Raw genomic sequence first — 12,008 nt, forward strand, 5'->3', positions numbered from 1 at the left:
TCCCTTCCTGATTTTTTTTTTTTATTTAAAAAAAAAAATTTAAAATATATTACAATTTGCTTTGCGTCGCACCGACCCAGACAGGTCTTATGGCGACAATGAGATGGAGAGGGCTAGGAGTGGGAAGGAAGCGGCTGTGATCTTAATTAAGATACAGCCTAGCATTTTCCTAGTGTGAAAATGGGAAACCACAGAAAACCATCTTCAGGGCTGCCGACAGTGGGGTTCGAACCCACTATCTGCAAGCTCACAGCTGCGCGACCCTATCCACACAGCCACCTGCTCGGTTCCTGTTTTTAAGGGCTGAAAATAAAAACAATTTCAAGGATGACTGATGGTAAGAGTGGTGGTGGTTATTGCCTTATGAAAAGTACAAATGGACAACCATCCTCAATCAGAAGGAAAATGGAAGAGGTCAGACACTGTAAGGGTCAGAAGGAAATGAGAACTGACCAAGAAAGGAGAAAGCAAGTGGAAGGCAGACTCGGCTAGGGGACCAATCTTTGCTCCCAACTTGAAAGCCCGAGGTGTGTCTCTACGAGACCGATGACGGGTGACTGGCCTAATCCCCTTGTTTATCTGGACAAGGCTTGCTGCAACAGCCTTTGTAGCTAGAGGTATAGAAGCCAAGGCAATGCACACAATACTTACTGATATGGCTGGAGGAATTGGCAGCAGGTGAATCCGGCGGTGAACTCAACTGAGACTGCGATCGGTTCCTGGTTGTGGGCGTAGTAGGTGTGTCGGACTGCGAGCCGGGAGAGCTGGGGGCATGCACTGGGACACAACATGCATTCATCTATACATGCTCAAGCCACTTCCAATTACACTACTGCACTTTATCAAACTCAAACTGATGAACAAAGTCATGCAATGTGATTGAATATTACAATTCCAGAGGAAGTTTTACTTAAAATGTTTTATCTGTCCTGATAGTCTGTCCATGTGACGAGTATGAAATATCTTGGCAAGGCAACAGCGATGGTTACAGCAGTGTTCCGCAACCTAATCATTATCACCATTGAAACAAGGCAAGGCCATATAACAGAGTGGGTGTATGAGTAACGACCAAACAGGTAATGCTTCTCTTATCCTTCGACTTTTACTATACACTTACTGCTAGAGATATCAAGACCAAAACAAACATTTTATTAAATAACTACAGGTCAGAAATTGAAAATGAGGTAATTTATGATGTCAATGACACATTTTGAGTTTACTGTACTTATTAACAAAAGAATAAGCAGCTGCAAGTGGGGTTCATTATTGCAACATTTCTGTGAACTTTTACTTTATGGATTAGCCCTATAGTTTCCTTCTAAATCACATCAAGAAGCAGCTCAACCCCGTGGTTATTTAATACATTTGTTTTGGCCTCAATTGTTCCCACAAAACTGGTTGCGAAACACTGAACTGTGCCATGCAGTACGTGCTAGTCATACAGTGTACTGTGCTTGCAACAGTAACATTAGTGTAAAAGCATGCAACTAGTTAGTAGAAAAAGCATTTTACAAGAAAGGAGATCTTTGTTAATTGCTAGTACTGTGAACTTCTGACATTTTTTTTTTTCTTAAGGTACAGCCTTAACGTTTGCCTGGTGTGAAAATGCGAAACCATGAAAATCATCTTCAGGGCTGCCAGCAGTGGGAAAGCTCACAGTTGCGCGACCTTAACCGCATGGCCAACTTGCTCCTGGTAGAACTGAGTCAATCTAACTAGGGGATGTGATCTGACCACCTTTGAACTCAAGGGTGTTTGGTTTGTGTCTCAGGAACCACTCACCATCAGAAAGCAGTCACTACTAATCACCCTGGTGACAGATTCCCTGTTTTCCTAGCCTTCTCTTACACGAGTCTATTTAGAAGTCACTGTTTTACAAAAGGAGTCCTGCGTTTCTCTGTTTAGGCAATGCTCTTTCCAAAATGAACTGTTAGTTTTACAAAGAAAAGGCGCAAATATATTCTGTACACGATTTAGAATTTATTTAGGTTCATATGAGGCGTCTAGTATCAAAACCGGCCAAGTCACAAAATTTACGAAAATGAGTTAAGGTTATCAATTTGAAGTAGAAGTATAGCACTATCAGGTGAAACAAGAATATGCTTTAAAATCGTCCATGTCTTCATGTTATAGAGCACTGAATTCTCGGTCGTGCAACAGAATCGGCCAAGTCATGCAGCCAGTGAATTCAAAACCGGCCAAGTCAAGGAACGAGCGACAATCTTTATGATGCTGCATTATTGTCTGGAATCTTGTGTTGTTACATTAAGCAACAATGTGATAATATCAGTAGGCAAAATAGTTCCTTGTAATGTATATTCTTTGAAGTCATAATATTTTGTTTTTTGTTCGTTTGCAACACTGATTTACGTATTCGCAGGCTTCTTACCGTCATTGGCGCCCAAGCAATCCTATTTCCGGTGTGCTCGCATTTTGTCATTATTGTGTGCTGTAACGTGGATATTGTTCCAAGTGGTGAACTGAAAGATATACTTTCATACCTTGTGAAATTGTACAAAATTGCAACAAGAACAGCTAAGTCAAAATTTAAATTAACAAAAAAGATGGGTTAATTATGAATTAGATTTCTCAAAACAGCGGAACTTAAATATTAAACCATTACGGATATAACTGTGAAAAAAATCTTTTCTGACCATCATTGCTTTGTCTCTACAGGTTTTTCGTCCATATTGAAAAATATGCCTTGAGTGACTTGGCCGGTTTTGATACTAGACGCCTCATATATATTTTCCGAGTAATTAACGATTTTCCAAAAAGCTGCACTTTGTGCATGTTAAAAAGGTCATTTGGAACCCAGCGCAGAGTCTACAAATTTTATATAAATCGCATGATTCAATATTGTAAAAACTTATATCTTACAAACTTCAATTACACAGTAAGGAATAGAATTTAATAATGATGAACTACGAATGCAACAATACACATTTTCAATCAGCAGCATCGCATTAAGAAGTGTTTAAGAAATCACACGCTGCTTCTACAGCAGATTCAGCTCACCGACGTTCTACTAAGCACGTGAGGAGATAAGATGATTTACCCCTCCTACTCGGTGAGTGAGGAAAGGTTCAGATTTCCTCAAGTCTGGTCGAGGGACTGTCATACGTCTTGCTTCTGCCACCTACAATCATACTGACAAGCTTTACATACTGCTTCGCACAGAGCACTGAAAGCACTGCTGCAGACCTGAGCTGCTATTGAAGTTCACATTAAACTGAAAGAATTCTATGTGTGCAAAGCTGCGGGTAAACAACATGATCTCTCATAAAAACAGATGTTAATTCTTAGACATCACGACATATCATACCATGAAACTAGATCAGACTACACATTTGTGAACAAGCAAGTAAGCAAGTAACTACAGAACACATGCCCTTACCTCACATCAAGAAGATGAAGGAAGCACTTACCTTAGCTTACACGGGCACAACACATACTAACACCTGCCACCAGTGCACTTTAGTTGCATCTACATTTTAAGGAATATTTACAGTATATAGAAGGTTTATTAAAATTTAGTAACACAGCACTCTCCAGCACAGTAAGTAACACCTTTCCCAAGCTTACGAATTATGAACTTCAGAATTTGAATGATCAAATTTGAGAGAATTACCATCTTCCCAACACCTTTCCTTAGCTTTAAGATTTTGAACTTCCAACACCCTGATTTATCGATCACTATCCCTATGCGTTACTAAAACAAAAACACACTAGGAGAGTAAAGAATGTGGGGGAAAATAACTCATTGTCATAGAAAGTAATAGAATAATTTCCACAAGTGCTGGATAAGGCTCCTAAGTTGTTCAATGGTTATGAAGAGACACCGAGACCTGTTCAAAGTAACCAACTTCGGAAAATATTTCCAAGTTCACCTGTTCTCTGTTAATACAATGCTCCCTACGTGCTTTCCACTTGAAGGTGTCCACATGCCATATCAATTTCATCTCTTCAGTCAAATGAAACCATCGTCCTTTCACGGTCAATTTACATTTGGGGAATAGGACTAGGTCATTGTGAGCAAGCAGTTGTCGCGCTGAAAGCTCCACGAGTTGTTTTACTTTTCTCTTGTACGCCTCAAGACGAGATAATGCCAGCGGATCATCGTTTGGCCCTCATTGTGCACAACACTTCTGATGTCAAGGAAGTCCATCAGCAAAACTTTCACGTTCGACTTTCGGTCTAAATAATATTTTCCCAACACTACAGACAGTGTCCTGCAGTGTGAAGCAGAAATGAACGTTGATATGTCGTGTGTAATATTTAGACATCTTGACAATCCCAAAAAATACACAGAGCTGCAGAGCAATAGCGCAGCAAATGGCTCGTTACTTTCAAAGGACACCATCAGACAATGCCCTCTCCCAACAAGAAACTGCAGAGACTTTGCATTGGGGTGGTATTTTTTTTAAACCTGTTGTTTTTGGAACAGACCAATTTATTGGTGAATCCCAGATACAGCTCAGCAGTCAATGGGAGAATGTGCATAGTGTGTATCTGTACAAACCATGCCTCTTGTGGTGATTATATACATTTCCATTGTAATCACAGTCCAAATACTATAACAAAATTTCCTAATCACAAATTCCTTTCCTGGTGCAAGAGAGTTCTATGTAAAAGGAAACGAGGCACAAGTCCCATGGCCACAAATGCAGAAGCTCTTACCCTAGAAAGGCCATGTCACAAGCTAATATAGCAGCTCTAAATTTTGCATTATGTTAGTTTAGAGGTTGGAGATGAGTGTTCGTTCCTGTCTAGAGAAAAATTAGGTTAATTACTATCAGAAAGAACCATCAACAAAGCCATGTCCACAGCCACCAGTCTGCTCCATCTGTAGGGAAGAACTCGCACAACCACATTCCTTATGTAAAGTTTTCTTTGATCAAACAACTTGAAGATTTCTCCCATTTCCTTTCATACATACAATTTGTTACACAAGAATATACAAAAATATTCTCCAACAAACCCAAATACATTACTGCTTGAGAAGCAAAGTTTAATTTTCCTGCTCTGAAAACAGAAATGTGGTTGAGTGTACAAACTTAAAAATCTCTCCCTTTTCTAATCCATTTTTAGCACACAACATGTGAATAAACAGCACCTAGGCTTGAAAAGGGCAACTTGAAGAACATAACACCAAAGAAAACAAGTCACAGAGATGATCAGGAGCATGCAACAATGCACTTAATATTATCTTTGTCTAAGGAAACATGCTTGACATTGAAAGATTGGAATTCTTGTTTTGTTGTAAAAAATATATCCAACCTGTATAAGAACAAAGATCAACATGCAACAGAAGAATGCACCTCTACTGGATTCCACCCAATGAATGACCATTTCTCCACCGACCGCCTCAACTCTGCTCACAAGTAACTTCTTCAATATGTGCAGCATCTAAATATAGACTACACCCAAGCATCGGGGCATTTTAAATTACAAGTAAGACTATTGTGACTGTCAGCTATATGAAACGTTTCAGTCTAGACCAGTGGCCATTCATCTACTAAGTGTGACCTTCCTAATTCATTCCAACAATTTGAATACAACTTACTGCCAGGGTTGTATTACAGCAAACTGGAAAAAATTAGCCATGTCTATAAAACCTTCGCGGAGAATTTTGAATTCAATCGGAAAGTGATAGCTTATGACGCAAATGACGAAAGTTTCATATTGTGGTAAGCTGTGGGCGCTGCTGATCACACAGTTAACCGGGTCATGTGCAGGGAAAGACTGATCTGGTTAACTCAGCATCATTCATTTTCCATGCTGTTTATAATAAGTTTTAATTGCCTAGCTGAACTATATCTTTGGCCATTTCAAGGATTAAAAATTATTTACGATCATCTCCAGTTTGCACTTACCATAAAAAATTATTGAACAGTACGACTAGATTACAAAAATGTCAAGACACATTTTTCAATGAAAACGACAAGCTCCTGATTGCTCTCATTTTCATGTGTGTACGTCGCAAAGTTTTGGGTAATGAGGTAGGGACTCATGGATGCTGCAGTAATTAAATTCAATCCTGCATTACTCTCACCGTAACGTTCAGCTGCCTGGCCAGCTGAGATTCATTTGGTATAGCAAAATAAATTAAAAATTTAAACTGCGTTAACTTCTGTAAGAAAGCTGCCTTGATCATCGGTAACTAGTACCAGCACTAGAATACACAGCCTCATTTTAGTCTGAAGTTAAAATGCCTCCAAGAGCTTCAGCCAGACTAAATCTGCAGATGTTAAAAATGCTTTAACACAAACCAATCAAACCAAACACTTTTCCTTTGCAGTAGCACTTGCAAACAAAATGGAGGCTATCGCAGATAGCATGATCATTCTTCAATCATGTGGGCAGATTGAATCAAAACACAAGAATACAGTTGCTGTACACTTGAAGTGCCCACCACCTCTGGACTCACCTTCCCGAGGGGTCGCTCTCTCCGAGGGAGCCGCCACCTTGGTAGACGGTTTACGGGTGGCTGCAGGAGGGGAGGGAGGAGAGACAGAGAAAATATGCTGTCATCACATGCAAGCAATATCATGCTATACTAGTGTTCTGGTCCAGTACAGCACCAGCAGTCACACTCGCAACACAGAGGCATTCTCAAGACAAATGTATCGTAACTATTTTTCCCCAGAAAGCTTCAAGCTATCAATATCAATCCCCCTCACACAGTTAAAAGGACTTCTAAAATGTAAAATACAAGTTACTGCTCAAGTTTAAGAAATGCACTTGTATCTCCCAGCATGCACAAACTGCCTTTTGTTTACAATAACATTAGATATGCAGTTTTAATCTTTAGTTTTTTCTCAACCTTTTAACTTTACATTCAATGATTAAGCAATGATAATGTCCAATGTGTGTTGTTGAACATTCTGCAGATTTGAAAAATAGTACAAGGGCAGAAAAGTAACTCAACATTTTTTACTGAACTAATGAGAAGTAAAAAAATTCTTGAAGTACAGGTTTTAGCTAGTTTGCAACGTATGAACCAAATATTATGAGACATTTCTTCCGTCCTGACAAGATGAACACCTCATTCTTAGAATTCCATTCCCTGGTAATACAGACTAGGGTTGGGCACAATGTCCCTGTTTCGGCACAATGCGCCGGTGCAAAGTTATGTTCCGCTGTTCCAGAACACCGAGTGTCAATTGTTCCGAAACATTCTCAAGCGAGCTGGAGACACTGACTCTCTGTCCCATCAGAAGCGCCACTGTGCACTGCCCTTCGCCTACTAGCTGAACTGTGCAGCGGGCGCACGGGACGCGGGACTGTAACTGCGCAGTGTAGAGAGAACTTCGAGAGGCAACATTACATGCTTCGCGCCAGTGGGAACTGGGAATGTGCCTGTACGGAACGTGCTGTGTGGTGTGTGCCTGTGTGTAGTTATGGCCATGGTCCAGCATAAAGCTGCAAGGAACGTGAACGAACTGTCGGAACACTGAAATTCGCGCCCACTAATCACGTTTAAAGGCTGCTTTTAAGTTAAGATTTATCCGGTCAATATAAAATACACATAACACGGTTACAACGGCAGTGCAGGTGTTTAAAAGTAACAAATTCAAGAATATTTTCACCAGTTGAATGTATTGGCCTGTATTGTGAGTAATTAGTGAGTAATTAATATCTCGAAAATTTCCCTCAACACTTTCTCGGGGATTGACGTTAAACATTAATTTGGACTTTAAGGAAACTTTTAAGCCCAAGAAAAACATGGGTCACCGCTTTGGAATTAAAGATATAACTGGATGAATACATTGTTGTACTTTCGTGCTGTTAGACCAGGCGCACATTGAGAAACAGTTGGCCGCAGAGCAGGGAAGAGCAGAGCAGAACAGCGCGAAGCTTACGAAACTGCGAAGTGGACGTGGGCGTACATTGCCACGCAGGGTCTCGTCGGATTTCAGAAATAACATGTTTTCTTTAGACTCTGTGATACTGGGGCATCCAGTATAAAGATGCTGTTTTCTCCTTTTTCTTCAAGCATTCGCGATTTTTCTCATTTTGTTAGTCATCTTTACAATTTCCCTTGTGCTGATGGCAACGCGGTTATTCAGCTTAAGACAATCGCAATAAAAACAACCACCTTCGCCAGTTTACAAGACTGAACAATATTTCTATGTTACCGATGTTCGGCGTTCATATGGACTAAGCAAAGAATTCAATTCATGATTATTTTTTATATTTTTTACGTCGCACCGACACAGATAGGTCTTATGGCAACGATGGAATAGGAAAGGGCTAGGAATGGGAAGGAAGCGACCGTGTCCTTAATTAAGGTACAGCCCCCCCCCCCAGCATTAGCCTGGTGTGAAAATGGGAAACCACGGAAAACTATCTTCACGTTTGCCGACCGTGGGGTTCGAACCCCCTATCTCCCGAATGCAAGCTCATAGCAAGGCGATCCTAACCGCACGACCAACTTGCATGGTAAATTCATTAATAGGATCACAGTAGGGGAGAGGGAAAAATATGTATTTACAAATGTACTGCTCGATTTTCATCTAGCTGTCACAAGACACAAGATACTAAAATCAATCAACATTGACAATCTGTTGTGAACGCGTTTGCATTTATATTTGACAAGACATGATAAATGATTTTCCGTATTTATCTCTTCACATAAATGTGATGATGGATGACTGTGACGGAGTCGGCAATGATGCTTTCCATAATCGGCATTAGATCTTTGTCTTAAATTCTATATGTTGCGAGAACTTGGGTCACGGATTGTTTCATAGATATATGAGGATTACATTCTTTTGTTTGCTGTTTAACGTCGCACTAACATATCGAAGGTTTTCGGCGACGGAAGAGTGGAAGATTGGGAAGGTAGCGGGCGTGGCCTTAATTAAGGTACAGCCCCAGCATTTGCCTAGTGTGAAAATGGGAAAACCGGGCGAGTTGGCCGTGCGCGTAGAGGCGCGCGGCTGTGAGCTTGCATCCGGGAGATAGTAGGTTCGAATTCCACTATCGGCAGTCCTGAAAATGGTTTTCCGTGGTTTCCCATTTTCACACCAGGCAAATGCTGTGGCTGTACCTTAATTAAGGCCACGGCCGCTTCCTTCCAACTCCTAGGCCCTTCCTATCCCATCGTCGCTATAAGACCTATCTGTGTCGGTGCGACATAAAGCCCCTAGCAAAAAAAAGAAAATGGGAAACCACGGAAAGCCAACTTCAGGGCTGCCGACAGTGGGGTTCGAACCCACTATCTCCCGAATGCAAGCTCACAGATGCACGACCCTAACCGCACGGCCACTTGCTCGGTGGATTACATTTTAGGCCTTTCTCTAAACTACCTTGTTACCAAGCGTGAATAAAACGATTTATAGCCTAGACTGTAGTGCCTTATTCCCCGAATTTACATACTGATTTTCATTAAATTCTGTTCAGCCATTTTCTCACGAACATACATACATACGTATATATATACATACATACTGCATTGCAGTCCACATGATTCACATAGTACCTACAAAACATGGTGAGACCGAACGGCTGTGGTAATTTTCTCCTCCATTTCTTAACTAACTACGTGACACGTGCGCAGGAAGCTGTTTCTAAGGTGGTAGGTGGAAGTAGGTGCTCTGCTCTGTCCTGCCCCGTCTGTCAACTTGCGATGGTGCAATGATTTGTGTGGATTACAAAAATCTGCTCTGCGCTGCACTGCTTTAGCTGCTTCGCCAGTGTCCCAATCTTATGCTCTCTGCACTTCGAATTCCTTCCCTCTCAACTTCCATTTACTTTCTTCAATATCTCGAAAATTTCCCTCAACACTTTCTCGGGGATTGATGTTAAAAATTAATTTGGACTTTAAGGAAACTTTTAAGCCCAAGAAACACATGGGTCATCGCTTTGGAATTAAAGATATAACTGGATGAAAAAATGTTGACACTCCAACACAGGGCGGCACACAGCCGGTATCGACAGGCAGACACAGCCAAAGCCAACTAATCTACCTAGTGCGGCCTTGGTACAGCACGTTCGGTTAAGGCACATTCCAGCTGAAGCGGAGCATGTCCTGTTGCCTCTCGAAGTTCTCTCTAGGACGCGGTTAGAGTCCTGTGTCCTGTGTCTCGGCACTCTGTACCGAAACACTCCGCCTCAAGCTCCTAATGTTGCGGAACAAGTGAATGTTCCGGTCTGCCCAACCCTAATACAGACACCTTTTCATGACCGGTTTTGCTTCTTCATCTTAGAGACGAATGTCCAAACGGAAATGCTGAGAATGTCAGATTTCATTATATTGCTCGCCCCTACATTGTGGCTTCTGTTTGCATGAAAATATTACGAAGTATGGCTTGGAGGTACTCTGTCATCCACATACAGTCCACATATTACATTGTCTTTCACATCTTCAGACCTCTCCAGAAATTCCTAAGTGGTCAATATTTTCATTCAGATAATTGTTGTTTTACATTTTATGGCCTATATTGGACCACTAGTCAATTACACAAAGGATTCTTTTAATTTACTATCAGCCCAATATCTCTGAAGTCTGAGAGATGCCGCCTTCCTTTTCTTCAATTAGTAACACCCTTGTTCTTTTCCGACCTGCAGCTACTAGAGCATCCGAGGCCTACGGAGTTTCCTTTTCAGGCCCTTTGTGACCTCCTCCTTTCTTTGGCCGATATCTTCATTTTTCAAAGTGTTAGATCCCTTCCATTTCTTCTCTCTGATTAGTGTTATAAAGAGAATGGTTGCCTAGTTGTACTTTCTCTTACAACAATAATCACCACCACCACCAGACATTTCATTGATCTTGGTGTGTCTTAATTGTGTTTGTTTTGTTTTTAATATCATCTATTGTTATTTGTAGTTCTTTAATATCATCCATAATCCACTTAACCGCCAATCAATCGACGTTCCAGGAAAAAAATATTTTCCAAGTTATTTATCCATTTTAATAATGTATAATACATGTTTTGGACTAGTATTAGATTAAATAAGACCATATACAACAAGTTTACTTGAGGAACTTGCTGCCGAGTGGCTTGGTGACCAAACGGCTCCCGCGGGTGGGCAACAAATCCCTTACACTTTTACTGAAAAAAAAATAAAAGAATGCAACTGTTGTGTATGCAGAAAGATTAGTACTAGTGAAGGTAGTAAATGGAAAAAGACCAGATACATCTGTAAACAGTGTAAGAAGGGTGTACACCATTTGTACCTCCCTAAGCACATTTGCTAGAACATGACAAAGATGTGTAAATATTAGTAAATAGTTCCTTGCATCATATTTTTACGGCAAAAAGTTAATTTTTTTTTTTGCTTTACGTCGCACCGACACAGATAGGTCTTATGGCGACGATGGGATAGAAAAGGCCTAGGAGTGGGACGGAAGCGGTCGTGGCCTTAGGGTACAGCCCCAGCACTTGCCTGGTGTGAAAATGGTAAACCAGGGAAAACCATCTTCAGGGCTGCCGACAGTGGGGCCTTGAACCCACTATCTCCCGGATGCAAGCTCAGTGAATATTTTAGTGTTAAGTTTGTGTGAAATAGACATTAGTAATAATTTTTTACCTAAAACAAACCAGGAACTGCAGCATTTGCGTATGAGAGATTATAAAATTTCACGTTAATGTAATAATAATACTACAAATGTAACTCTAATATTGTACATAAAGCTCTATTTTTATGTGTGGCATAGGAAACACCACCTCTAAAATAATGCAGTTTTTGATAGTAAAAATATTTTTTCTTGACTTTTTTAAATCATGAAATGCCCTTTTTTTAAAAGAAAGAAAATATTTATTTGAATTATCACTTCATAAAATAAAAATTTATAAAATGAAGGTGCATTACTTTACATCAATAAAATGCCCGAAGTTATTATAAATAATTTACTGCAAGGTAAACAGTGCTCAGTAGGCCTTGGCGGTATGCTATTCAATTCTTCTTCTGCTAATTCAGGTGTCAGGTGTTCTGATAAGATGTCCAAAGAATGATACGTGTTTTTCTCCTAATCGTGCTCAATACAGATTCAATTTCCT

The 12,008-nt window shown here is 40.4% G+C and overlaps 1 protein-coding gene across 10 annotated transcripts in view; it reads right to left on the minus strand.

Moving 5' to 3' along the window:
• beta-Spec (spectrin beta chain) overlaps window positions 1–12,008 on the minus strand; it is a 636,597-nt gene that overhangs the window by 64,547 nt on the left and 560,042 nt on the right. For 4 of the 10 annotated variants that reach the window (XM_067155512.2, XM_067155507.2, XM_067155509.2 and 1 more), the window contains 2 exons: window positions 6,431–6,490; window positions 652–777 (listed from right to left, as the gene is read on the minus strand). The exons of 2 other annotated variants lie outside the window; for them this stretch is intronic. In XM_067155512.2, the coding sequence (XP_067011613.1) occupies window positions 652–777; window positions 6,431–6,490 (186 nt within the window). The remainder of the gene's footprint in view (window positions 1–651; window positions 778–6,430; window positions 6,491–12,008) is intronic. 4 more of the 10 variants (XM_067155515.2, XM_067155510.2, XM_067155516.2 and 1 more) reach the window with 2 other exon arrangements.

This window comes from Anabrus simplex, chromosome 11 (genome assembly GCF_040414725.1).
Source record: "Anabrus simplex isolate iqAnaSimp1 chromosome 11, ASM4041472v1, whole genome shotgun sequence".
Classification (NCBI taxonomy): domain Eukaryota; kingdom Metazoa; phylum Arthropoda; class Insecta; order Orthoptera; family Tettigoniidae; genus Anabrus; species Anabrus simplex.